Here is a 25,775-nt window from a genome sequence, read left to right as displayed (position 1 = left end):
TTAAAAGTCGGGCCCAGAAAGTGGTAAATCCTGTGGCATTGGTGGTGGTGGTAGTCGGGGTGGTGGTGATGCTGGTGGTCGGGCAGCATCAGACAGAGGCACATAGCCCCAAGCCATGTAATTCATTACTAAAGCAATCTCACCCTGGCACCCCTCCGAGAACCCGTTACTGCGCCGACTCTCTCCGCCCCTGAACCATCAGCCTCCCGCGCCACGTTATAATATAAAAAACCCGAATAGAATAGCGTCCTGACAACAAAACAAAATGAAACACAAAGCCGTGTTTTCATAATTAAAAAGATTGCGTGGACTTTTTTTTATTTTTATTCTTCCTCCTTTTCTTTTATGATCTCTTCTTTTTTCTATCTTTCTCCACTTCTTCTTATTTCTAGTCTTCCACCTCTGCCTTTGCTACTTCTTTGCTTTTACCTTCCATTTTTTTTTTTAGTATTCGCCTCGACGACGCTTGGTAAACGGCATTGAGGTAACGGGTGACGCAAATATAATTTGATCAGTTTTGAATGTTGTCTTCGATTCAGTTGGAGACTTCATGGAAGAGTGCGAGAAGATCAAGGTAATACTCATGTTTTATTATATTTTGATTTTATTGAAAAAATTGAAGTTGACGAGTATTCATGAAGAAATTGGTCTTCTTGACGCGGACGGTTTTAAACGATCGAATCGCGAACAGCAAAGCTTCAAGTTCATTTACGTCGTGGTTTAGCGAATTTTTACGACGAGGGTGTGCACCACCCCCATTTGCTCCGCCTGCCCTTAGGTTCCAACCAATCCCGTAGCAGTCACCCCTAGACCACCCCTGGTTGCTGGGGGTTGATCCGACTGTTCTACGAATCTCTGCTCAGTCTCTCACCATCTCCCGGACAACCGTAAACTCACCCTCGGGGCTGCACCAAGTCCTACGAAGTCTCCAAAGTCATCCTCGGGGAGTGAGACTCTTAAGAAACTTCAAATCCTTCGTGCAGTAAGGATACACGATCTTCGACGTCGTTTTTCAACATCCGGAAGACATGGCTGGACCCTATCTTTCACCACTGGGACCGCAGGCTGATCTTCTTACTGAGTACATGTTCGGGCGCCGTCGTCAGGTCAGTGTACGTTTCTTTTAAATTTAAACTTAACTCCAATTAGTTGAAAAGTTATTACCACTGTAATAAAGAAGTATACTTTTATTTGGCCGTCTATGTTGTGGTAGCCATTTTAGCGGTATACAAATTTATGAAGCTAATTAAACAGAATGTAGTGTCTTAGTTCTTTTTTGATGCTGAACCTTGCTAATATTTTACTTATTTTTTTACTCGCCACTAATTGGCTGTCAGTGAACTTTTATGGTTTTGGTCTAATGTTAGCATATAGTTGCTAGCTTGTTATTAGTATTTTTAATATTTATAATTTGTCTTATAACCAAGAGATTTCAAGGTACCTAAAACTTAATATTTTTCCTCACAGAGACGCAATCGGACAACCTTCACTCCTCAACAGTTACAGGAATTGGAATCTCTATTTCAAAAGACTCACTATCCCGACGTCTTCTTGCGCGAGGAAGTCGCCCTCAGGATTTCCCTTTCAGAAGCTCGTGTACAGGTAAATTTCAAGTGTCAAATTTGTTTTTCAAAAGCGTATAACTTTTGACAATTACATTGAAGTAATTTTAAGTATGTCGCAGTAATGATTGTCAGTGAACCTATAAAATGATGAACTTCATAATCAATATGGTTTTAATTTTATATCAGTATGTCTTACGTTAAATTTCTTTTTAGGTATGGTTTCAAAATAGAAGAGCAAAATGGAGAAAACAGGCGCGACTTCAACTGCTTCAGGATGCATGGAGGATGCGTTGCCTTGGTCTAGGAAGTGCTGCACCTCTTTTACTGCGTCCACCTCCAGGACCAGGAGTTGAGCGTCCTGACTCCTCGCCACCTCCTCCACCTTCACCGTCTTCGGCGTTGCCAAATCCTCAGATACCCTCGGGCGCTGAAAAAATTCAAGAGAACAGTTCCATGTCTCTCTGCAGGGATTATCGTATTTTACCACCGCACGGGTAAGCCTGACACTTTTAAAATTTAAAATGCACCATGTAGTAAATTCGGCCTTAAGGGGCCATCTTCTTGTAATTTGCAACCACAGAGTTTTCTGAATACATACTTTAATACGTATTGCTGTGAGATCGGATTAGTCGTGTTTCATAATGAATCACTGTATAGGAATTTTCTCTTGTTTTTCATTTGATTAACTTATTATTAACCTTTAGATACTCAGTTTCCTGCGACAAATCACCCGAAAGAATCAAGTGCGGATGTGGATCTCCACCACGGACTTCCGCCAGTCCCTCTGAGACGATCTCTGCTGTCAGTATGAGAGAGAGACCTCAGGAAGCTGAAATGGACCTCACCGTGAAGGGACCTCATCCTCAAAGACACCCTCAAATAACTCCTTTATTTCATCATCTTCCAAGTAACACCCAACAGGATATAAGTCCTGCCAGTCAATCTATGGACGAACCACTAGATGTTACCCTGAACAGTAGCAAGAACAATAATTAAAATTTTGTTTCAAATTTACATTTATTTTGCACAACAAACAATATTATTGTTCTATACTGCCCGGATGATTTGACCAGTATCAGTGTTTTTTATTTTACAAAAAAAAAACAATTTTAACAAAGTCAAAAGCTAATCTGAGATGTTTAGATTAACGATGATCACTCTGTCATGATTAAATTATGCGAGCGTGATGGTTTGACTGTATACCAAAGATTTTATTAAGTTTTTGTTTCCTTTTTTCATTCTATTCTATAAAATGACATTTTTGCATTCGTCTTACGTGTGATAGTGATCTTGAACGTGAGGATTATTCCTTAAAGTGTGAATCATGGCCTCGATAACAGAGGGAGTATAAATTAAGCTGCATTTCCAATGCAAAATGTATTTAATTTATTAATAGTTATCACTGTAAATACCTATTGTACGCTACCTACACGTACGTTGTTTAGAATTAGTTCATGGCGAAATATTGGCCGGGTAATTTAAACAAGGAAAGCAAAATGTAATTCAAATAAATTTCATGACTTAAGTCAAATGAATGTAACTTTAATTCGGTGACCTCTGTTGAGTTTTTCCAATACTAAACTGCAATGCAAAGTGTATTCATTTCTGGTGACAAATTTTATATAATATTATGACAGGTGACTGCGTTTCGCGTCTGTGACAAATCTATAAAATTTATTTTCAATGTCATAGGCTTGCCGCGTACCATTGTACAGATAATCGAGCGTTACCTGTGTTTTGGATGATCGTATCATCTGTACGTATAGAAAGAACCGTTATGTGGACGAATGTGCGCATACAAGATCCGTGCATAATTGCATAAGCAATGTAAAAGCCCACCTGCGGTGAATCCTTGCAACATGTGCAGTGAGTTGCAGTCGCGTATTAAGAATGGGTGCTAAATAAATGCAGGGCCCAGATTTTGAGTTTTAAATAGTAAAAAAAGGTATTGAACAATATTATCGCAATAATAAAATGTTGCTGAGTATGTTCCAATAATCTAATATACCTAAATAGTCACTGTAACCTGTTTTACCTAAAAATGATTGGAGTATGTGGCACAATTGGTACTTTATGTAAGTATGGTAATTATATGCAGAATATAGTTAATGTTGGATACAAAATTTGACAAGGTTCATAGGTCAATGAGGAACTTGAGAAAGTTTCGATTATAGAAAGTTTATAGATATTTAATCATTCTGCAAGAATTCGTCGTGCCCCCTTAAATTGTCCCGAAAGAGTACAGCACTGGCTGAACTCGTCACTGACTGTTTTATCTTATGCGGAAATGAATTCGTACAGTAATTTAAATAAACACCAAATCCCGTCGTTTCTTTGAAAACCGATCCTTGGATTTGTTCGTGATGATTAATTAAATTTTATTCGATCGTACGTAACGTGACAAGACCAACCTACAGGAATAAATAATTTAATTCCAACCTCAAATCAGTGTCCAATCAATCTACATGCAATTTATTCTACGACTGGCAAGACGATGAGGAAATAATTTTAATGAAAGTATCAAGTGTATGATGTGCTGGATTGCTCGTTGACAAGGCAAATAATGCAGGTCAGTACTAGAAATCGTAGCCGTTCAGTAATAAGAATGCCGATCGGGAACACGTGATTATTTTGAATTGGAACTCAAATACCACTAGAGATTTTACTTGTCGGTATGGTACACTAATTCAGTAGGTTGTTCGATAAACCTAGTGATATTAAATAAACCCGCTATGTTTTATACCAGTTTGACCCCGATCACTATACTTTCTCCTTTTTCGTACACCTACGCACAGAATAGGTTTTTTATCGTTACCTACACTTTTTACACATTTCAAAAAGTGCAAATTCTTATTGGACGTTATTTTTAAGTAAACAATAAGAATTCTTTTTGAAAAGTGGAGAAAGTGGGAGGTAACGAGAACAAACCTAATGTCTTATTCGATCAGCTTATTTATGTATCTACATCGATTAGGTAAAATAATACCGAGCTAATTTCGTCTACGATATACGGCAAAGAATTTTTATTGAATTTATATGGAAATATAAAATTTTAAAAATTCTCAGTTATCGACAATCCTTTTTTCATTGCTGATTCTGTATATGTTCATAGGAAATCGATTAATGAAGCAATTTCGAAGTTCAAACTCCTTCCTTATGAATCATAAACCAACAATTGCAAGCAACTTTATAAAGCTGAGTAACAAAACAGTAAAAATACCATACAAGTTACAAATTTGTCTAGTAATTAATATTTATACACTTTTTTCAATCACTCATTGCTACTCACACATTTCTTTGACACCTAAAAGCAAAAGTAAAATCAAAATATGAAAGTGATAGGTAACTAAAAGAATTATTAAACCTTTTTTCCTCAATATTTGAAATTAGTTTAACTATTTAGCTAATACTTAGACCAAATCTCTTATAATGTCAAACCTACAGTCATTATGATATTCTAATAACGTTAATCCACATTAATGACACCTCATTATCAATACGTTATCAATACATTACTAATACATTAAAAAATTATTAATAACATAAACTGCGGTTTTCAATACGACAAGATTATTCACAGAATTCCCGAGGTAGGATTTTTTATATTTTTTAATAATTTCTTTTCTATACTCTTTTTGGCAAACATTTGACTTACCGACGATATATTATACCGAACGCCTTTCTGCCACAGTTTGCTTAGATACGGACACACGGACCGCAGCTTATTCTATTCTCGAACTTCAGTTCTCCTAAGACCGGCGATCTGGCTGGGTCGACGACGTATACCCGGATGCACTCGGTGTCCACGAGTCACTAGGACATAATCATTTGTTCGGCAAGACTTGCATAAGTGGAACAGACAGAAAGATTTTTATCTATAGTGAAACAGTTTATACGACTTTACTATTGTTATTATCATTAACAATTACTTCAGCGACTATATTACTAGGTAAATATTTCTTTCTTACCAAACTCCAAAATATCTTGAACCTTCGTATACCCTCGTTAAATGCTGTAACACATGCACAGTGTGTGAGACCGACAGTGCTAGGGCCATTTTAGTATGTTATTTAGTAAAATATTATAAAATTAAGTTTACTATTAGATGGGAATGTGTAAAACGTTTTCCGTTTAAAAAAAAAACAAGGCAAACGTAAATCGACGGTCTGACAGACGAATGCGCGGGTATACGAAGATTAAACGTTACAATAATGCAAACATATATATTTTCCAAAATTTTCAGTGGCACTTTATCAACGTATTTTCTAAATTATCCTTTAGTTATCATTTATGACTGACAATCTGTTGATATCAATAATTATGTGTTTTTGTTGTGTCTAAACTGCACATGATATTGTGTTTGACACTAAATATACCGACAATTTTGTATAAACATATTTTTGGCTTTAAAATAGTCAAATAACTGCTCGATTGTATGTTTAGTGTTAGCGTTCATCAAGACTTCAGACTCCAACGATTTAGTAATGGGTTGTCTAAGAATAAAGTAAAAAAAGATTGATAGTGAAATAAGAGGTCGTCACGGTTCTTGAATATCGGTTGGAACTTTTCCTGACTAGTGCAACTGTAAATTGATTTCTGCCACTAAAGTAGATCGAAGATATCGCTTTATGTTTTGCAGATTGACATATTGCACATTTAGTTTATTTAATACGTGGAATACAATACGTAACAATGCGATAATACTATCCGATTGTCGACTTCCTGGTAGGTTTATCTTATCCACTGGAAATGGCGGTAAATTCAAAAAATAGAAACAAGATATCCCAGAAAATTCGTTTTTGAAAATTACTACGCTATTTATACAGACGGGTTCTAGTCAAGTGGTTGTATTACGTGTATGCTAATTATACAGATGTCACATGATGTCTTGATAATGCCAATTAATTTATCAGGAACATTAATTATTACTGTGACAAGTACGTGTATCTCATTTTGATGTAACAAACGTTCTGTTCGCTTAGATTCCTTTGCATGTGTTATCTGTGGTCATGTTTATGATAAACTGTATCTCAAACATTAGCTGACCAATGAAATTTGAGATTTTACTTTGTTTTGTGCTAAACACGATACGTCCCTTATCACCATATTTTTAAATATCTTTCTACAGTTTTATAATTGATTTATATAATAAGGAAATAGATAATAGTTAATAAATTGAAGTAACATGTTTCACAGATAAAATGAAGACTGTGTTTTTTATCTGCATTCTATTGGCCCTCGCAAGGAAATCGCATCAAGCATCGTAAGAATTGTTATTATTTACTTTGAATAAAATTGTTTTTACTTATAAATAAATAAAAGTCATTAATAACCGACAATTAATTGTAATTTTGCAAATTTCTAGTTTTTACAGAACTTACGAGTGCGTCAACAATTTATGCCAAAGAACGGCACGGCCGTTATCATTTTCGGAATTGGGTGACATAAGTTCAAATAATATTTACACAACTGTTGCTGCTTGTCGTCTGGTGTGCAGCAATACAGCTGGACTTTGGCCATTGCCAACTGGTTCCTTGGAAACTGGAACAAACGTAAGTTTTTCTTAGTTTTCAGGACTTCTGTTCACTAACTAGTTTACTAAAGAAGAAAGATATTAATTGTCATTGTATGGTCATTTTAAAAAAGTACTTGGGCGTTCATCCGTCAAACTTCCGCTTCGATATGCAAGATGTCGCCAGTGGAGCCAGACCATTCGTATCCCAGAGCACGAATATTTTTCTGGATAACTTGCGACCTGTTTGCGACGAGGACTGCACAATGAGGCAATCTACGGTGATGGTTCACGTCAAGGTCAACTCATCGAATCTTAACCTTGACTGGGATACAAATGAGCAGTACACCCTGAATCTTTCGACAAAAGGTTTCTGCCTCAGGATAATGTGTAACTTAAAAACATTATACTCGTTATCTTTGTTCTCTTGAAAACAAAGGATTTTTCTTTGCAGGAAATAATGTTACCGTCATCATTGTTGCGATGACTGCTTATGGTGCTAGGCACGGGTTGGAGACTTTGTCCCAGCTGACGGCGCCCATTATTACTCCAGACGGAGGCCGGGGACTCGTAATTCTGGACTTTGCTGTGATCAAGGACAAGCCGGTGTTTCCACATCGTGGATTACTTATCGATACTGCCAGAAACTTTTTACCCGTTACCGACATCCTTAGGACTATCGACGGCCTTGCTTCGAACAAGATGAACGTCCTCCATTGGCATGCTACCGACAGTCAAAGTTTTCCTTTGGAAATTAAGAGTGTGCCGTTAATGACAGAGTAAGATAAATTGTCAGTAATGCCGGTGTTAACTATGAATACTTATAAGAGGAAATAAATGAATATTTGTATTTTATAGATTTGGGGCTTACGGGTTAGACAAGATTTACAGTGCCGAAGATATGGCACAGATTGTGATGTATGGTAAGGCCAGGGGCGTACGCGTCATCCTGGAATTAGACTCGCCTTCCCACGCAGGAGCAGGTTGGGAATGGGGGGAATCAATTGGATATGGAAAATTGGCTGTTTGCGCGAATCAACAACCTTGGAATCAGTTTTGTATACAGCCACCTTGCGGACAGCTTAATCCAGTGAATCTAAGAACCTACCGTGTCCTGAGGTCAATATATAAGGACGTTCTTGAAATCTGGGGCCACGAGAGTGTCCTTCATCTAGGTGGAGATGAGGTAAAAACATTATTAGATTAATCGTTAGTATTGGTTTCATTTAATATTATTGATATGTTGCTAATTGATTGATATAATAAACAGAATTTATTTATTCTTAGGTCTTTCTACCTTGCTGGAATTCCTCAGTGGAAATAATTTCAGCAATGCAAGAAAGAGGTATGAATCGTAGTGAGGAAGACTTTCTGAAACTCTGGGGTGAATTTCATTCTACCCAGGTACAGATGCTGGACCAAGAACGAAATAGTAATAGTATAAGCGCCATAGTATGGAGTTCGCATCTCACTTCACCTGATATCATTGAAAATCATTTGGACAAGAAGAGATTCGTGATACAGACGTGGGTCGAGAGGAGTTCTCCTTTGCCAAGAAAACTTCTGAGACTGGGCTATCGTCTGATCGTGTCTACCAAGGATGCTTGGTATCTGGACCACGGTTTCTGGGGCACTACGACGTACCACACTTGGCGTGATGTCTACAACAATAGATTGTCGAGACAGGTAGGTCTAATTTGATTGTATCTAATTAACAACCGCCTTAGTATTCATTACCTAACTGAAGATTATCATCACCAGATTAATCTTCAGATACTGATGTGTCTAATATTATTAGTGAATTTCCTCATTACAGGAAGGTGTACTCGGTGGTGAGACTTGTATGTGGGGCGAGTACGTGAGTCCTGGAAGTTTAGATGCACGAATTTGGCCAAGGACGGCAGCCGTGGCTGAAAGATTGTGGAGTGACCCGCAAAGGATATCAACTGCGGATGCTGAGCCACGTTTAGAAGGTCAAAGGAAACGTCTTAAATATCTTGGAATATCTTCAGACGCTCTTGCGCCTGAATGGTGCGCACAGCATCCACGGCAGTGCATGTAACTCCGATAAGCTTGGGTTACCTATGGATATTCATCTGATAACATAGGATATTAGAAGATCCAATGATACATACAGAGATACTGGAGGACTCTTGCTCAAAATGTTTTTCATGCTTGTACAGATGGTCACGAGGAGACGTTGAAATTGCAAGGCGGGTCTGGAATTTTTTCAGAACTTAATGTACCATTAACTTTCATTATCGACGTGATGCTTTTTCAGCTGTTTATCTTGACTTACTACTCAATGAATAGATGCTGTTCTCTCGGTTTATAAACGTAATATTAGTCTGGCGGCTATATGTTGCATCAAGCTAAGTTGCGCAACGGGTTTATACATTCCTTTTGTGGTATATACATATTCTGCTGCGCTTAACGAGAATTTTTTACTGTCTCTGATACGCGAAAGGTAACGTCTTCTTTTTTTTTAAATATAAATCAGACAATTTTGTAAATAGTTATATGGTTAGGAAATGAAATGAACTTATTTCATTTTAGTTTCGAATGGTTTTATGAAAACATGCTTTATATATTGTTTTCACATATGTACTTGTTTCTTGTCGTTGAAATACGATCAGCAAATCTGAAATAGATAATTTATTTTTTTAAGAAACTTTTGTAATAGTATATTTATAAATCATTATTATCGACTGTTGGTCAATTTTTTGATATTGAAATCCCAGATTTTAAGGCAGACTTATGCCGATAAAGAGCAGTTCTTCCAGGCTTGATCAAAAAGTAATGGCAGAGATGATTTGAAAGTCTATGATAATATTGTTGGATTAAAATTATTAATTTTCGCTTACAGAACTGCCAGTGTATATTTTTAAATACTCGCGCTGTATAATCAGTTAGCTAATATGAGAGATAAGGTAGAAAGATATTCCTATCCAAGAGAAAACTTGCTCGAGAAGAATCGTTTCTTACCTCTCACTTCTGCTAATTGTCAAGCAAACTCTTCTTTTTGTCTTTCTTTATACTCACTTTCGCACCAAGCACGGAATATATGCCAGTAATAACGTTAGCTGTATTGAAACATCAAAAGAGATTCAAACATGCAGGACACATGCGCCACTGACGTAGCAAACTACCAATCGCTACGTAGGTCTTAAAAGTGGGGATAACTTCCACAGCAGATCCAGGCAGATCAGACAGAAATTCGTTTCAATTTATTTTCATTTAGATTATTTCGCGAAGTGGTTGAAAGTCTCGCGATTGTTGCGATCGATCTTCGAAACCCGAAATGGCAGTCTTATCGACGCGGTATAGATCGGATTTGCTTGTGGTTTTCAAAATAAGTGCCTCAGATTGATTCTTGTACAATATTTCATATTATAATATAAACTACACGTAGGAAGTGCGGTTAAAAGACATTCAAGAGTGTGGTGAAGTGTCAAGGATATAATGTGAAATTTATTTAAAATCACGGGCCGGTACGCCTTGTCAGATCGCGCTGTTTTTCGTGTGAGATAGCAGTTTAAAACGATTGTAATAGTTCTATCACTTTCAATTAAATTACTTAGTTTAAACTAATGAAATACAAAATGCAGTATTGAATTGTAAGGGTTAGATTCTTCCGCTTATACTTACGTGTCGAGCAATGTCTCTGATTTTTACAAAGTGCACAGAATATCCTTGTTGCGCTTACCTAGAATAATCATGAGTGAAAGTACGCGAGAGCGGCCTAAATAAATTTTAAACTGAACTCCTTGGTAATTATTTCAAGACTTATTTTTTTTATTTGTAATCATGTTTATTGGCTCATGTGTTTGTCACTCCTGTATACCCATCTTATATAGTAACTGAACATTAATAATGACTATACAGAGAATATTTCATATTTTGGTATACAGGAACAGATTTTTTTTTACGACTTTTCATTTGTGTTTTAAAATGTTAATCTAACTTCAAGGGTTCTATAGAATTTGATTTGATTATAATAGAATGATGTTCAAAGTATACGTAACCTGAAGAATTTAATGTTATTTTAAGGTAACTGCAGGAGGGTTATGGCAAGCATGGATATTATAAATATAGAGGGTGGCGAGATTGGAACACGTCCATCAAAGAATTCATCATCACTTCGTTGTAACTGCATAAACTCAAATTCCATTAGCTATGTAATGATTACCATTGCAACATTGGCATTCCTCGGGGCCATTGTTTTCATTTGTCGAGATTATATCAAGATTCTACTTTATTGGATAGAGCATCAAAACTCATGGATAGTGACAATTATTTTTATTGCTCTCTTTACTCTTGTCTCATTCCCAATAGTCATTGGCTATCTGTTTCTTATTATCGCAAGTGGATATCTCTTTGGTATTGTGCGTGGCATTATGATGGTAATTCTTGCTGCTAATCTTGGCATCGCCATTGCACATGCTACTCTGAGTGCACTGTCTTCACGTTTACCCATTGGTGCACTGCTACAGAGTGATACTGCAAGAGCTATACTCAGGGTGATTTCTGGACCACAGGCATTTAAAGTCGTGCTCTTTGCAAGACTTACTCCAATTCCTTTTGGGCTACAGAATACTATTTTTGCAGTGAGTATCTGCATAAGATATAAAACATTCATTGTGTATTTAATTTTTTCTTTATAAGCTGCAGAAGATTAATGATTGAAAGTATTACAATGTACAACTTTAAATACAGTACACATGATATTTTATCACATTACTAATCAGTCCAGTGATCCATCATATACATAAATTTATATCAACACAAATCTAGTTATCAATATTGCTTTAGTATCAATTAATTATAAGTTGAATACACATTTATATAACTGATATAATGTTTTTTCATCCGATAAGTATCCTAACATGATGTACAATCGTTATCTAAAAATCATTACTAATACCAGACGCATCAATCACATCAGCTTACTATGATATTAAATATCAAAAGTTTATCTTAGCTTTATATAATCAATGATAAGATAATATTTAAGCCACTATTCTCATTTAAATATTAAAAGTAATTTATAAGTTTTAATATCTATTAAGTGGCATTGATTCTATCTCAGTCTCTAACTGATAATGTTACCTGCATATAAATTAGTAACGGTACATATAAGACAAACGAAAAAAGTACTGTAATAAGAATGGCAGTAGAGTTTCTGTTATATTACACTAATAAAATTAAAAAATTTAAATCATCACCTTCATTAAAAAAGGATGTCGCAATATAATTGGCAATAATTGATTTGATCTTATTTAAAAATCCGAATATATTATGTTTAGGTGAGCAACATAGGAGGCATCCGATACCACATAGCCAGTGCAATTGGGCTTCTTCCTGCTCAACTTATCAACGTTTACTTAGGTAGCAGTTTGCGGTCCATGCAAGATGTTTTAGAAGATAGATCAACAGCAGCCACTGGCTACATAGTATTCTGTTTTCAGGTAACTTTCACTTGTCACGTCTCCCAAAAAAAATGGTCTAAATTCTCTTCCTTGACCTATATAGCAAAGTTTAATATTCTCAGTAAACAATCGTTAGACGTGAGAATTTTAATAGTGCTGAAAAATCTTGAAAATGCGATCTTGACTCAGCGCCAAGTTAAGAACAAAAACCTCTTCTTGGTTTATTCATAGCATGCATCTCAAAATTTATAATAGCATCTCGAAATACAATGATACATACGAAATATAATAAAAAATGATTAAGTGATCTTTATAAGCTGACCAATGGGCTTTTACTGATATAAATGATTGATCTATAACAGATACTGGTTGGTGTCTCGCTAATGGTCTATGTCGTACAAAAAGCACGTAGAGAACTTCAGCTGGCACTGTTGGAAGCTGACCTTGCATCCATGGCAGATACTTCGTATTTCCTCTTGGATACGCTACCCGACTCTAAGATTGTGCTCTCTAATCTTGTGGCCTAATCGCGTAATTACGCATCGAGATACCGGAAGCTGATGCAAGGATGATTAGTAATTACAGACAATGGTATTATCAAGAAACGAGTCTCGCATTTTGATCTGCTGTAAATACGTTTGGCAGTTTTGTGAAATATGAGAAATCTAGGTGAACCTGATAAAGGCATTATGATATTAACGAATTATTAATAATTTCCTTCAATTGGCGGTTGCATAATATCAGAATTGGATTCTTGTGAACGTGCAGATTGCTCGAACGAACATGACACGTAGAGAATTGAGGAAAAATACCTTTTTTTGCTCCTTCCTTTTCGGCTAGAACAATACTAATCGAATAATTTCAGTGCCAAAAACCAAAGTTAATTTATATACATTTATTTTCTGCGTCTTCATTATTTTTCTTTCTGTTATTTCGTCGAGTGTGATCGGAAGTGCATTTACGTATTTCTACGTTGTAATCAAAATAATACAAAGAGTAATCGTTTATTTTATACATATTTAACAACGACCCGTTGAACCCAGCTATTCGTAAATTGTAAAATGATTTACACCTACATTCTTTTTTTGCTTTTGACAAGAAAGAGCGTTACGTAAAGTGCAATTCTTTTTACGAGTTTCACAGCTTGCAAAGTGCATATTTAAATGCATTCTTAAACGTATTTCTCACGTAAAGTTATGACACCATTATGCATTACAATAATTATAGTAGGTTAGCTACGTAATGCATAACTCAAAAAATTTTTTACTCAAACGTAAATGAAACTCCAGTCCACATAAATTACATGGATGAATTAAGATAAGTTGTGAAATTTTGAACACGTGGATGTCGTAAGATTACAGAATTTTACGAAGAGGCTGTACAAGTGCTTGAATAATTTTCAAAGAAATTCTCCCCAGTTTTCTGCCAAACCAAAAATGAAAAAGTTACTGAAGTTCGATTTACAATTTTAAGGCTCTCGTGCGACCTTTCCCTTTACGTGGCTTTTGAGACTAATTATTTATTTATAACTGTATCGATGCCCTTAACAATTATTAACTGTAAATGCGGATTAACATCGAATGAATATATGATGTTTTTGCATAATTAATATGAAATGATGGAAGGTACCAAGTTGTTATTGCCAGGCAAAATTTCTGAACGGAGTACACGTGTAGCTTTTTCGCTAAGTGTACTTTAATGTGCATATTTAAAAATAGATGTGTATATTATCATTATTATTCTTCCTAAACATTCTATCGTACACTTCGCGAGAAACCACGTCGCACCCGTTAAGATAATATTTACGTTTTCAACGAAACTGTTTTCGATGCATTTCTTTTTCTGTTTAATAAGTTTATACGTTTCTTCTTGTTGATTCCAATAATATGCAAGTCTTCCAATATCCCATACAGGCGTGATACTGTTAACCTCACGCAATATACTTTGCGTTTAGAATTTCTGACAGAGATATTGTAAAAACCTGAAACTTGTAAATTTTCGAAGAGCTCATCATAGAATAGAAAAGGAAAAAAAATTTAGGGATTATTAGGTTCAGAATAAAATCTCATAATTGTAATCGATTATGTACAGACTTCCTCTTAAGCGGTATTATAATGATATAATGTATATTTACACAATATATCTATATACCATATGTGTATATATATACACACGATCAAATATATTTATGTTATTAAGCAGATGCGACCTTATACTTTTACCCATTTGGCAAGGAAGTTTTATAATTGTTATTGGAAAGCTTTGGAATTAATCTCATTCTTATTATCTTCTGAGATAAGGCAAAATGAGAAATTTTGCATTGAATTTTTAGCAAATGCAATTTTCAATTTCATCTACATTATATTGGTATATGTCGTAAATGCATTTATAAAAAAAAAGTAATCGTTAATAAAATATTTTTAACAAATAGTACTGTATATGTTATTTCGTTTTCTACAATATATTCTTTTCTATTGTTTCCGTTATTATATAATAATTAAATTTATTCCACTTCATATGATGAAGGTACTGTCGAAAATTGGATTGCGACTTCAATTGCACATTCGTGTTTCTTTTACATTAATATCCTCTTTGAAGTGGAATTGAATGCACCGCCCAATTATAGTTACAATCTAGCACAGCGTATAAACGTATAAAAATGTATAAATCATATCAGGTATGTCAAATAGGAAACTTACTAATGGACTTTGATTTTTAATTCCACAAGTCCAACGTAATATTCTAACGCTTAACATTTAGCTGCAATAGTGTTAATCAATTATCTATGAGATTTCTATACATTGCCCGTAAGCATCTATGACACAATAAGCCACAGAACAATTTTATACGTAGTAAAACATCTTTTCAAAATAATAGCCCAATCTAATGTGACTATCACGTTGTTAAATTGCACTGCAAAACACAGATTCCTTGTCAGTTAAATACTTATCTTGATGAATCTCTATGGCTCTTTTGATAACCTCCACAGTAAAGTCCGCATCTGCTATAGTCACGCACATGGGCGGTTTTATTCTCAAAACCTAAAATAATAATTAGACAAATTAGAACCCAATTGTAACTGTTATTTATACTTTTTTTTATAAACTGTGCAATTTTTTAATTACTCCAATTGAACATACAGTAGAACTTCGACTAAATATTTCGACTAGTAGAATCTCAATTTAATGCACACAAACTTTTAATGGCTATTATATACGAATTAGTACAAGCACTAAGAGCAACAAAATTTCTATTTCAGTCGTGTGTTGTACCTCACACGAGCAACCGTGATAAGTCAAGCGGAAGCCGCAAAGGCCCTCGAGAGGGGCATGGTTGATCCAGTCCTCGATTAATCGAGGTTTTACTGTCATAATCAATTTTTGTGTTTTATGATTCCAGTCATAAATCAAGCCCTTCAACTTACATTAGTATCCAATCCACCTTTTCCCAATAGTACACCCATATTTTTAATATCCTCAAATATCTCCATCATCTGTTCGTGCGGTAGAGGCTTCCTAGTTTCAGGATCGCTGATCAACTCCACGCCAATCATCAATCCCTTTCCACGGACATCGCCAATCACCGTAGGATGATCAAGTCTCAGGGCGCTGAGACGGTGTAACAAATGCGTTCCCACTTTCCATGAGTTTTGCTGAAGGCCTTCTTCCTCTATGATCTAAATAACAAAAAAAGATTTCGGTAAAAAAAACTCTTTGAAATAAATTACCAATCAATGACATTCATTGCGACTGATGGTGCCGAATAAAAATAAAAATTAAGTTACATCCTGAGATCAGAGGTTAAATAGTGCTGAGTGAAACTGTTGCACAAGATTATGTATACACAAGGTTATCGTAATGTCATATCCGGTTGATTATAATTTTAACAATGAATATATTTACATCAAGTACGGTGGATCCCACAGCGCAGGCCACAGGATTTCCACCAAACGTATTGAAATGCAATGCTTTGTTGAGATGCTGTGCTATTTCACTAGTAGTCACGACAGCTCCCATAGGGAAGCCATTCCCAATTCCTTTAGCCATGGTCACGATATCCGGTTGCACACCGTGTCCTTGGAAACCCCAAAAATGTTCTCCTGTTCTGCCAAAACCAGTTTGCACTTCGTCAATGATGCACAAACCGCCATTTTTGTGAATAAGGTCATAGACTTTTTTCAAGTATGTTTTTGGATACTGAACTGCGCCACCTATTCCCTAAAATAAAATTATATTTAATTTAAATCATTCAAGGATTGAACACGTCTCTGTCTAGAATTTAATTAATGAACTACTGGGCTTCCCGCACGGTAGGACAACCTTATAACAACACGTATGTCGCAATTAATTAATCGTCAAGTCGTTGAACTTTCTCCATTTTTAATGATCAAATCCACGTGCTACGTCGCATACGTATATTACAACAGCGTATAATGTGTAAACAAGTCTACTTGATATTGGACAGCCTACGTGACTAATCCCACGCCTGCATTATAGAATAGGGCCTTTTTAATATGGCGATAAAGATCTATTATGCTTCAGCAGATATTATGCTTATAGATAGAATCAACAAAATATAAAAGCTATAGTCAAAACAATTCACTAATAAACTCGTCATATATTAATTATATATAGAGTGTTAAGTAAATAACTGTGACTTGATTACTTGTATACTCTCAGCAATGAAGGCTGCAACCGAACCATCGTTGGGTAATTCAAACCGGAAGGTCTCTTCGAATTCAGCGAAATACTTATCTGCCGCTAAACAATAGTCATCGGTACAGTCGCACTTTCTTCCACCAGGTGACACAGGACTGTCTCTACAGTGCGATCCTCCCCAACGACCTCTGTATACGTCAGGATTCATTACCTGAAATAAATACCTCAATGACTCGTCTTCATAAACACTACTCTGAGCTGTCAGAGATACCGGTATTAATAAATTATGAGTATACTAACGTGTATATGACCTGGCGGTTTACAAACAGGAAACCTCCAGGTAGACATAGCTGTAGAAGCCGAGGATGCGTAGCTTCCGCCGTGGTAACAATTATTAAGGGAAATAATGTCCTGCGAGCCGGTATACAGTCTCGCCATCAGGAATGCCAACTCCGTAGCTTCGGATCCACTATTAACCAAATAAACTACGTCGAGTTCCTTTGGCATTTTTCCTATCAATTTCTCTGTATATTCACAAATTCGTGGATGCATATATATCGACGTGGTGTGACCGAGTTTCGACATTTGTTCAGTAGCTGCAGCTACCAGTTTTCTATAAAAAGATTTCAATCGAATTATCCACTATACGATTTCACCCAATAAAGTCTTTCTGTCGATTCGATCCAAGCGCCTTGAGCATCTTTGCGTCTCTGTCGAATTCACGCTGATAAATAAGGACCCATAGCAATGCTCCAGGGACTTGGACTGAATTATATAATAAAAATAAACTGATACAATACATTGTCACTCTTAAGCATCTGATCCGGCGACACATCTGAATAAAAGCCATACATGTTTATTGTCTTTTAGATAACGTTGATATAGACTACACAATATTGAAGCATATCAATTTATCAAATAACTACTGAGATATTATTGTTGTCTTACGCTAATCTTGAGACTTGAAAATTAATTCAAGGCTTTATTACCGAGCCGAAGTGGATGCAGTAAGAGGAGACAGTTAATAATAATTGTAGAGTAATTATTATTACGGGTGGCAATGGCCCACGGAGACTGTTACAATCCCGCCAAACATGTCAAGGTATCTTTTGCCCTTGTGATCCCATAGCCATTGACTTCGACCCTGATGAATCAGCAGAGGCTCTTTGTAAAATGGCCTTACACTCGGTGATATGTTACTGGCGTACGAATTCTTTACGCGTTCATATTCAGCTCCCTGTTTAATCAAGAATAATTTTATCTTGTATATGAAAACCTACTGTAATTTGAATTTTCGCGGTTATTCAGGCAGCTCATTTTCAGAACTTACTTGATACGCAGGTGCATTGTACGGACAAGATGGTATTTCTGGTAAAGTTGACGAAGTGCAGAGTTTTCGAAGCTGATTCCAAAGGGACGTATTTACTGAGAGCATACAAATATACGAGTTACAGTGAGAATATTAATTTACTCCTTACGATTATATGCTTACGTATTGTTGGCTTCATGTTTATCCAGTTGCACACATATAATTATTTATGTAGAATGATTGGAGAATGTTCATTAGAGCGTCATTTGATCGGGGCACTTTAATTAACTAATATTTTTTTTACGTTTAGTGCCAAGTGCAACTTATATTTTTACATTCATAGGAGAATCACAAGTATATGTTGTTTGTTTTATTCTATAATACGTGAAAACGTCTCACTCGTTCGAATGCGTATATGATACTGAAGTGAACCACGGCGCGATTTTGCATTTGAAAGTAAGGCAGATGCGTGCGCAGTTCGTACTGCGATGTAAACAAGAATGCTACAGTGCACGTAGACCAGTTATATTATCTAGATATTTCATAATTATCTTTCTTTTATCTGAATATGTTGCTGCTGCATAATTGAAATTCCTGCATATGCATTACCCTGTCATCTAGATTGTTATCTCGTGTTTTCGAAAGGCACAACAATACGCCTTTTTTTACTTGGGTACAAGAGACAAAAATTATCACAGTGAAAGGGAATGTTGCATTGTATTAATTTTTTTGTAATAAGAACAATTGATTGGCAATTGATGGCCTAAAAGTTAGTTCTACGTACGGTATTATTTATTACAATTAACATATAAGGCGTGGTCTGCTGATGAATGTTTTTTATTGCTTCTTTTTAGTTTGAAAAGTCTTGGATGTTTTTCTGGGTAGTGCATAGTAAGTGTTTTTACTATTTTATATATATATTTGTACAGGTAATATATTAAATGCGAACAAAATTGCATTTTATTTACAAATGTTACAATTGTTACTAAGAGACTAGAGTTCAGTTTTTTTGTCAGTTGGATTTTTTGAGTCTTCTAGTCGGCCCTGAACTTTTTCCCCACTTTCTATGGCATTAACGTCTGAAGTTTTCACTTTTAAAGTAAAGATCACAGGAATTTCAGATAGAATTGGATTTTCATCTTGCAGACAACGTATCCAGGACAGTAGAGAATCTTTGCTAGATGTTCCTGTAGCACATACTGCTAATATGGTTCCATCTTCCTGTTCATGCACCGATGAAAGAAATCCTGGGACTTTAGGCTCCTCCCAAAATGGTATTTTGATGTTGGTTACATCTGAAAAATATAATGCATCGTCAATTTCTTGTTACCTCGCATAAAAACTGATTATTCTTACCATCGGCATCATATTCAGATATTGGTTTGTCGGTCTTTGGCACAGGATCTGCTCTTAGAATAAAATAATCCACTGTTACATTACGCATCCAGACTTTAAAAGGTCCTTCTACGTAAACTGCAGTATTTACAGGATGCTTCTTCAGAAGTTCCTTTTGTGTTGGACTTATGCTTGATACGATCCATGTTTTATCTACAGAATCTGGTACTTTTTCTGTTTCATAGACTATGATTTCTCTCTCAGGATCTACTTCAGATATTTTTTTTATAGCTTGCTTGGCGAGTTCTATTGCGTTACTAAAAATCTCTTCTGAAAACTTGTAGGGATTTAGGTTTTTAAACCTGGGCATCCAATACATCATTCTCCAGTATTTTCTTAGTGGTATAGCACTTTTACCGAATATATTTATAAGCATTGTTTCCATTTCTCTATCTGGAATAACTGAATTATCTTCCATTTGTTCCAACAAGTCAACTGCACATTGTTGCTGCTTGGGATAATGTAAGAATTCTACTTGAAATACATTTGTAGGAATAAATTTTCCTTTAGGTAGAACGTCTATGAGCTTTTTGTAGGCTTCCAAATCTCTATGGACACCAAATTCCTCCATATATTTCATAGCTGAATAAATAAATTCAACGTGACCTCTCCTGTATATATCACGGCTTATATACATCCTAATGGTTTCCAAATAAGTCTCCTTCTCCTTCTTTTTAACATTTTCAAACATATACATCACTAAAGCACTTTGTGATTTTGCACCTTTTTGGGTTTCGTTGTTCTTCTTTGATTCTCCTTTCTTTGTTTCATTATCTGTCTCTGACTCATCTTTCTCATCCTTTTTAAAAGAAGGTACTGTCGTATGAATGAAATTATGTACTATTATCGGTGACATAGTTCTAATATCTTTTCTAATAAAATTTTGGTCTATCACTGAACATACTTGCAATATAGATGTTGGTCTTCTGATTATAGAAGACATGTTAGCGATGGACTTGGTTTTAATAGCTACTTTTAATATTTGTAACAAAAACATAGAGTGCTGTTTAGTGATATGTTGAGAGGAATTACATGCCACCGGATGATACATTGTTGTAATAATGCTTCTTACTGTTATTTTATGTAATATTTCATTCTATTTCAGTACCTGATTTCCAAAATTACCTCAATGCACACTGTAATAATGTATGCAATGTGGTAATATAACTGCTTACTTTCAAATATAATAGTTTAATTGCTTGTCTTTAATTGGAATACCATGAAATACTCGTAATTTTAGTATTTTACACTATTTTTATTCATGTATTTCATTGCACGCTACACCGGGTGTCGCCATATTGAATTGAGAAACTAGAAATACTAATTAAACATTGACTACATTTTTGTTCTGTAAAATATTTCATGATTTTCATAAAAAAAAGTTTTTTTACGCAATCAGCTGTGTATATCTCTTAATACATCTATATTAATATTCAATTATTCGTATTTAAATTAGCTTCATTATTACGGTATATTACACGATTGTTGCAATAACAATTGTTATCTTTCGTGCAGACTGGTGCAGACGATTTGCAACGCAATGTAACGTGTGCAGATGGCAGGTCGATCGAATTTATGTTATCTGATCTCCTGGAACATAACGGACCGGGAAGTTTGAAACGATATAAATACGGGATTTCCTCTTTTACCTGTTTCAACTCTTAATGACACGCGAGAAAATTAATTGATACACAAAAGAGTTAATTTATACTGAATCTAGATAAAGTTTATATTACACTAATATGCGGACAAGAAAAGGACTGACTGTTCGCGTATTGGATGATAAAACAACAGGAATAGCACCGTGAGTATACAAGTTCATTCGTTCGAAGCTAAGTCAGCACTGTCTGTAGGACAAGTGCCTTAAAGCGTCGTCAGTCGTTTTTCTTGTCGCGGGAAATTTTTAGAGTAAAGGTGAAAGCGTGGAAAAGTTTCTTGACAGATTTTCGCACAAAAGATAAGTCAGCGGAAGGGGCCAATTGGTTGCCAAATTTGGTTGACAAAAAAAAGGCCCCGCTAAATCGTGCTAACCAGGGCGCGAACACGTACGTCGGGCCAGCATGACCGTTGAGTCATATTGCGAGGGACTTCCAAGAGTGTTTCCTTTATTTATTACTGCTTATAAAGAAATGGGTCTTCAGTACAAAAGGAGGAGGTATACAAAGTATTAGGATGCCGATGTTATAAGACAACCAGAGCCTTATATTTTACGTACAAGTAAAAGCAGTAACTATGGCTATGTATTTTGAATATTAACTGGTACTACGAATTGTGCCTTGAATTTCGCGGTAGCAAATCAGGAAATAAAGAACTCTACCATACCGAGCGATTAAGAGGCAGTAGTGACGGCGCTCAGTCGAACTGAGTTCGCCACATTTATTAAATGGTTAAGTAGTCATATGGATGATAACGAGAACAAGGAGGCTAGAAAGTGGTAAACTCCTTTTTTACGTGACTTCCTTGACTTCGTAATCGTACATATTTAGGATGGTGGTCCAGGAAGAGACTTCTGTATTAACTAGTGAGCATCAAGACGATCAGGATACTGAGATTTCGAAGGAGCAGAAACAGTACTCGCTGGAGAGTATCCTTTTCCATACAATATTTACTTGACACAGATTCTAACTTCAGTAAGGTGCCATATGTCAGTCATATGATTTGTCAAGACCTTGATTTAGGATTGCACTTAAATTGGTTAAGTTGTTTAAATAAGCTAAATAATATTTGGGTATTCCTTAAGCAGAAATGTAGTTCTCAAGATAATTAAAGATGCACAACAACAGCATGGCTTACGTCACAATGATTACCAGCGTTATCGAGGATACTGTTCTAGGCGATTAAGACGTCTGCGAAAAGTTCTTAAGGTTCCTCAAGGGGACAGGAGACATTTCAAACGTCGCGATGTCACAAGCGCGATGGTTAATGATGATAAATTTCTGCAAGTTCCATTGACGATGGCTGAGCGTGCTTGGAGTTATGCCATGCAGCTTCGGCAGGAATCTAATACCGAACCTAGGAAGAAGTTTCATCTTGTTTCGCGTTTAAGAAAAGCAGCTACGTATTCTTTACAGTTGCAAGAGCTAATTGAGGTTTGTGTATACACAGAAATCGCATAACTAATGTACTTCATGCTGTAAGTTGTTTTATATTATTTTGTTTACAGAGTATCAATTGTGATGCTCGTACAAAATTGGAGGCACAAGCATATGTAGCTTGGATACATGGATCACTGCACTTTGAGCTACAGCTATGGAAACCTGCTATGGAGAATCTAAAAAAGGCTCAAGTAGTTTATGAAAAGCTAGCATCAGCCTTACCTGATGTGGAGCAGCTTATTTATAAGGCTCGAGTGGAAGAGCTTGCTCCAAGCTTACGTTACTGTGCCTATAATATTGGAGATACCTCAGCCATTGATGATCTAATGCAAATGCGTGGCCAACTTAGTGGAGAGCTCCTGGCAAACTTGGACTCTTTGATGGCACAGACACGAGAAAAACAAGCTAACACAGAAGAGGTTGTATGGCGTGGAAAGTCTTGCGGTGCTGTGCCATCCCGTGCGGCCGGATTGCTGATTGCTGATTCTCGCCTAAACCAGACCCTGTCCAAGGCAACCAGTAACCAGGCTAAAATTGATTTATTGGAAGCGCACTTGATCGATTGTAAGGACGCAATAGCTGCCGTTCGCGAATTCTTTAAGAACGAGCAGAAAACCCGAGACACGGATAAGAACAGCCCGTCACAGCATCTGGTGTCCTATTTACAGTATATCAGACTGTCCAGGACTTTGGAGCGCAACTTGGCTCTTGTTAAAGTAGCACAGGAATCGGAAAAGGCCAAGCCCCAGGATATCGTACGTCTGTACGAGGCAGCATTGCATAATCTAGTAGAGATGTCCCAGTTGCAGGATGACGAGGAATATCTCCAGGAACAGGACGTGAAGACTAAAGGCTATCGTGCCTTTAGGTGCTTCTACATGGCACAATCTCTGGTGAATCTACATCGATGGCGCGAGGCCATGGCTCTGTATCAGAGGTCATCGCAGCATGCCAAAGATGCTCTGAAACATGAGTCCATTCTGCCTGGTGACTTGAAAACCGCACTGCGAGAATTGGAAGTCTCCATTGAGGGTGCGCAATATGCAGCCCATGCTCATAGTGTTCTGGAGGAGGGTCAGGAAGAGGAGCCTGGAACTAACAAGCAGACTAAGAGCAAGAAGCCTTTGTGTGAAAGATTACATGAGTATAGAGAGGATTCATCATTGTTGACTAAACAGCCAAATGTTTATAAGTTACCACCTCCGATGCAGAGTATTCCTTGCAAGCCACTATTCTTCGATTTGGCATTCAATATGGTGGAGTTTCCAGATCTTTCCAATAAAGTTGGGGATCAAGGGAAAAAAGGAGGCCAGGCTGGTCTTACTGGATTCGTCAAAGGACTCTGGGGATGGGGCAATAAATAAAATATGGTGCCTCGTTAACACGGATTTAAAAAGTCGCAATTTTTGGACGGGTTGCTGAGGCAGCAATAACAGGACTCCTGATACGCTATATAATTTCATTTTATTGGTATATGGTCTTCAATACTCGTACAGGATGCTTCATTAACTCGACAGAAATTGCGTTATTATTTGTATTAATGGTATGCCGTCAAATAAAGATGATTTTAAACAATTATTATGGGGTATCTTTTTTATGAGCCTTGGCGAAACTCAAGTATTCAACTATATTTGTATCGAATCATTGAAGAATAATTCATTCAGCTTTTTTCTTTTCTATAAGACAGTTCGAAATTATGGCAATCTTTGGCACTGAACAAAAGATGAGAAAGATGAGGGATATTTGTCTTGATCTATATTGTCTTGATCAGACATCATAAAGAACCTTTGATGACTTCGATAGTGCTTTGTCCAGTCTAATGTACCTTAGCTAAACACACATGTAAATGCCAATCAACATGATAAATAGCATCTATAAACATTAGGTATTGCCATCCATCACATCAATACAATGAACAACTATCAGTACTATGATAGACTAACATGACAAGTATCACAGTATCATTGAACGTTACCCCATATGTTTCCTGTGCTGTGAATTCATGAGAAATTTCTGAAGATAGGACAATACTGTGACACAATAACAAAAATTATAGTAATAAACAATGCTATCAATGTTTGTAGCTAAAGGAATCCTCTGAGTAATTTATTATTAAAAAATTCTCAAAGTATATACTTCCCAATAGACAAGTTTCTTTTAAAATTTGACTTTTATATGGTTGCTGTATAATGCAAAATATATATTTCATTGTAGTTACAACAATATGTGTTTACTAGTGTTAGTTTATTTATTGTTTACTAATATCAAAAATTGATTATGGTTATACCAATAAATATTATCATTATAGGTACGTTTGTTCCAAGAGATAACATCAAAATAAGATATTATCCCTACAATTTGTGTAGAAAGTAATAACCAGCTACAAGGCCATCATCGTTAAAATACATTGAAACCATTAAAAATGGTGCAATCCAACATTCTGTTTACTGTAAAACTCCAATTTCCGAAAATTAGTAATTTTTTTTGGCTTTCTCATTGTTATTACTGGTTTATCATTTTCTCTTATTATTAATGCTATAAACAGGTGTAGAAAAATGACGCTATCGTCAAATATGGCAAACACAAGAGTATTCTTTTCTACGGTTCTAAGGCGCCATTACCTTCTAAGAGCGATTGGACGTAATTTAATAGCGAAGAAAGAAAAAGAAAAACGCGACGGAAAAGCAAAGTTGGTAACAGCAAGGATAAGTACTATGCGAGAGCCGTCGACATAGTTTTATGCATTTTATGAAACAGAGTAATTAAGGAAGTCGGTTCACTCAGAGTGGAATTTAAGAAAAAAACTGAAAAA

General features: G+C 36.0%; 6 protein-coding genes and 1 long non-coding RNA gene across 21 annotated transcripts; 4 read left to right on the top strand and 3 right to left on the bottom strand.

The window, feature by feature from the left end:
- Positions 1 to 965: 965 nt before the first annotated feature.
- Positions 966 to 2,765, top strand: LOC107267833 (retinal homeobox protein Rx3). 2 transcript variants are annotated; one of them, XM_025085166.1, is made up of 4 exons: positions 966 to 1,106; positions 1,468 to 1,602; positions 1,779 to 2,059; positions 2,270 to 2,765. In XM_025085166.1, the coding sequence occupies exons 1-4, from the start codon at positions 1,029 to 1,031 to the stop codon at positions 2,559 to 2,561; spliced, it is 786 nt and encodes a 261-aa protein (XP_024940934.1). In that variant the 5' UTR covers positions 966 to 1,028; the 3' UTR covers positions 2,562 to 2,765. The 2 variants fall into 2 exon arrangements, with proteins under 2 accessions (XP_024940934.1, XP_024940933.1); XM_025085165.1 differs by having other exon boundaries at positions 992 to 1,112.
- LOC107267834 lies at positions 1,033 to 6,723 on the bottom strand. Of its 5 annotated transcripts, XR_003059733.1 has the most exons (7): positions 6,420 to 6,723; positions 5,534 to 6,058; positions 5,221 to 5,378; positions 2,264 to 2,534; positions 1,762 to 1,992; positions 1,442 to 1,702; positions 1,048 to 1,166 (listed from the first exon to the last, which is right to left on the bottom strand). It is a non-coding gene; the product is annotated as an uncharacterized LOC107267834 (long non-coding RNA). The 5 variants fall into 5 exon arrangements; XR_003059734.1 differs by lacking the exon at positions 5,534 to 6,058 and having other exon boundaries at positions 6,420 to 6,707; XR_003059732.1 differs by lacking the exon at positions 6,420 to 6,723 and having other exon boundaries at positions 5,534 to 6,308.
- Positions 5,315 to 10,840, top strand: LOC107267827 (chitooligosaccharidolytic beta-N-acetylglucosaminidase). 2 transcript variants are annotated; one of them, XM_015739961.2, is made up of 8 exons: positions 5,315 to 5,514; positions 6,762 to 6,828; positions 6,931 to 7,117; positions 7,212 to 7,446; positions 7,532 to 7,856; positions 7,936 to 8,263; positions 8,365 to 8,763; positions 8,894 to 10,840. In XM_015739961.2, the coding sequence occupies exons 2-8, from the start codon at positions 6,767 to 6,769 to the stop codon at positions 9,137 to 9,139; spliced, it is 1,782 nt and encodes a 593-aa protein (XP_015595447.1). In that variant the 5' UTR covers positions 5,315 to 5,514; positions 6,762 to 6,766; the 3' UTR covers positions 9,140 to 10,840. The 2 variants fall into 2 exon arrangements, with proteins under 2 accessions (XP_015595447.1, XP_024940896.1); XM_025085128.1 differs by lacking the exon at positions 6,762 to 6,828 and having other exon boundaries at positions 5,316 to 5,514.
- On the top strand, positions 10,709 to 14,936 carry LOC107267832 (transmembrane protein 64). Of its 3 annotated transcripts, none has more exons than XM_025085161.1 (4): positions 10,709 to 10,847; positions 11,413 to 11,684; positions 12,384 to 12,545; positions 12,869 to 14,936. In XM_025085161.1, exons 2-4 carry the CDS (start codon positions 11,475 to 11,477, stop codon positions 13,031 to 13,033), a joined length of 537 nt encoding a protein of 178 aa, XP_024940929.1. In that variant the 5' UTR covers positions 10,709 to 10,847; positions 11,413 to 11,474; the 3' UTR covers positions 13,034 to 14,936. The 3 variants fall into 3 exon arrangements, with proteins under 3 accessions (XP_024940929.1, XP_024940930.1, XP_024940928.1); XM_025085162.1 differs by having other exon boundaries at positions 10,718 to 10,847; positions 11,444 to 11,684; XM_025085160.1 differs by lacking the exon at positions 10,709 to 10,847 and having other exon boundaries at positions 11,128 to 11,684.
- Positions 14,553 to 18,926, bottom strand: LOC107267829 (alanine--glyoxylate aminotransferase 2, mitochondrial). Of its 5 annotated transcripts, XM_015739963.2 has the most exons (8): positions 18,657 to 18,926; positions 18,495 to 18,589; positions 18,217 to 18,401; positions 17,465 to 17,777; positions 17,172 to 17,375; positions 16,409 to 16,723; positions 15,931 to 16,182; positions 14,553 to 15,547 (listed from the first exon to the last, which is right to left on the bottom strand). In XM_015739963.2, the coding sequence occupies exons 1-8, from the start codon at positions 18,670 to 18,672 to the stop codon at positions 15,410 to 15,412; spliced, it is 1,518 nt and encodes a 505-aa protein (XP_015595449.1). In that variant the 5' UTR covers positions 18,673 to 18,926; the 3' UTR covers positions 14,553 to 15,409. The 5 variants fall into 5 exon arrangements, with proteins under 5 accessions (XP_015595449.1, XP_024940902.1, XP_024940900.1 ...); XM_025085134.1 differs by lacking the exon at positions 18,217 to 18,401 and having other exon boundaries at positions 18,657 to 18,884; XM_025085132.1 differs by lacking the exons at positions 18,495 to 18,589; positions 18,657 to 18,926 and adding an exon at positions 17,965 to 17,999 and having other exon boundaries at positions 18,154 to 18,266.
- A 368-nt stretch (positions 18,927 to 19,294) lies between these two features.
- On the bottom strand, positions 19,295 to 21,794 carry LOC107267831 (evolutionarily conserved signaling intermediate in Toll pathway, mitochondrial). 3 transcript variants are annotated; one of them, XM_015739967.2, is made up of 3 exons: positions 20,773 to 21,794; positions 19,830 to 20,684; positions 19,295 to 19,768 (listed from the first exon to the last, which is right to left on the bottom strand). In XM_015739967.2, exons 2-3 carry the CDS (start codon positions 20,563 to 20,565, stop codon positions 19,467 to 19,469), a joined length of 1,038 nt encoding a protein of 345 aa, XP_015595453.1. In that variant the 5' UTR covers positions 20,566 to 20,684; positions 20,773 to 21,794; the 3' UTR covers positions 19,295 to 19,466. The 3 variants fall into 3 exon arrangements, with proteins under 3 accessions (XP_015595453.1, XP_015595452.1, XP_015595451.1); XM_015739966.2 differs by having other exon boundaries at positions 19,830 to 20,667; XM_015739965.2 differs by having other exon boundaries at positions 19,830 to 21,794.
- A 415-nt stretch (positions 21,795 to 22,209) lies between these two features.
- On the top strand, positions 22,210 to 24,541 carry LOC107267828 (signal recognition particle subunit SRP68). Its single transcript, XM_015739962.2, has 3 exons — positions 22,210 to 22,452; positions 22,620 to 22,957; positions 23,032 to 24,541. Exons 1-3 carry the CDS (start codon positions 22,356 to 22,358, stop codon positions 24,325 to 24,327), a joined length of 1,731 nt encoding a protein of 576 aa, XP_015595448.1. The 5' UTR covers positions 22,210 to 22,355; the 3' UTR covers positions 24,328 to 24,541.
- The last annotated feature ends 1,234 nt before the right edge of the window (positions 24,542 to 25,775 follow it).

This window comes from Cephus cinctus, unplaced genomic scaffold (genome assembly GCF_000341935.2).
Source record: "Cephus cinctus unplaced genomic scaffold, Ccin1 Ccin1_scaffold0457, whole genome shotgun sequence".
NCBI classification, from domain to species: domain Eukaryota; kingdom Metazoa; phylum Arthropoda; class Insecta; order Hymenoptera; family Cephidae; genus Cephus; species Cephus cinctus.
The sequence above is the reverse complement of the archived record's forward strand: the minus strand, read 5'-3'. Positions and strand labels throughout refer to the sequence as shown.

Bases quoted from the DNA above. Each gene is read 5' to 3' on its own strand.
- LOC107267828 (XM_015739962.2), top strand. From the start codon at position 22,356: ATGGTGGTCCAGGAAGAGACTTCTGTATTAACTAGTGAGCATCAAGAC. The intron at 22,453-22,619 runs GTATCCTTTTCC...GCAGAAATGTAG, and splicing joins GAAACAGTACTCGCTGGAGA to TTCTCAAGATAATTAAAGAT. The intron at 22,958-23,031 runs GTTTGTGTATAC...TTTTGTTTACAG, and splicing joins AGTTGCAAGAGCTAATTGAG to AGTATCAATTGTGATGCTCG.
- LOC107267833 (XM_025085165.1), top strand. From the start codon at position 1,029: ATGGCTGGACCCTATCTTTCACCACTGGGACCGCAGGCTGATCTTCTT. The intron at 1,113-1,467 runs GTACGTTTCTTT...TTTTCCTCACAG, and splicing joins GGCGCCGTCGTCAGGTCAGT to AGACGCAATCGGACAACCTT. The intron at 2,060-2,269 runs GTAAGCCTGACA...ATTAACCTTTAG, and splicing joins CGTATTTTACCACCGCACGG to ATACTCAGTTTCCTGCGACA.
- LOC107267832 (XM_025085160.1), top strand. From the start codon at position 11,145: ATGGCAAGCATGGATATTATAAATATAGAGGGTGGCGAGATTGGAACA. The intron at 11,685-12,383 runs GTGAGTATCTGC...TATTATGTTTAG, and splicing joins TACAGAATACTATTTTTGCA to GTGAGCAACATAGGAGGCAT. The intron at 12,546-12,868 runs GTAACTTTCACT...GATCTATAACAG, and splicing joins ACATAGTATTCTGTTTTCAG to ATACTGGTTGGTGTCTCGCT.
- LOC107267829 (XM_015739963.2), bottom strand. The intron at 18,402-18,494 runs GTAAGTTCTGAA...TTGATTAAACAG, and splicing joins ACAATGCACCTGCGTATCAA to GGAGCTGAATATGAACGCGT. The intron at 15,548-15,930 runs GTAAGTTGAAGG...TTATTATTTTAG, and splicing joins AAGGTGGATTGGATACTAAT to GTTTTGAGAATAAAACCGCC.
- LOC107267827 (XM_015739961.2), top strand. From the start codon at position 6,767: ATGAAGACTGTGTTTTTTATCTGCATTCTATTGGCCCTCGCAAGGAAA. The intron at 7,118-7,211 runs GTAAGTTTTTCT...ATTTTAAAAAAG, and splicing joins CCTTGGAAACTGGAACAAAC to TACTTGGGCGTTCATCCGTC. The intron at 7,447-7,531 runs GTTTCTGCCTCA...TTTTCTTTGCAG, and splicing joins CCTGAATCTTTCGACAAAAG to GAAATAATGTTACCGTCATC.
- LOC107267831 (XM_015739965.2), bottom strand. From the start codon at position 20,919: ATGTATCATCCGGTGGCATGTAATTCCTCTCAACATATCACTAAACAG. The intron at 19,769-19,829 runs GTAAGAATAATC...TATATTTTTCAG, and splicing joins ATCTGAATATGATGCCGATG to ATGTAACCAACATCAAAATA.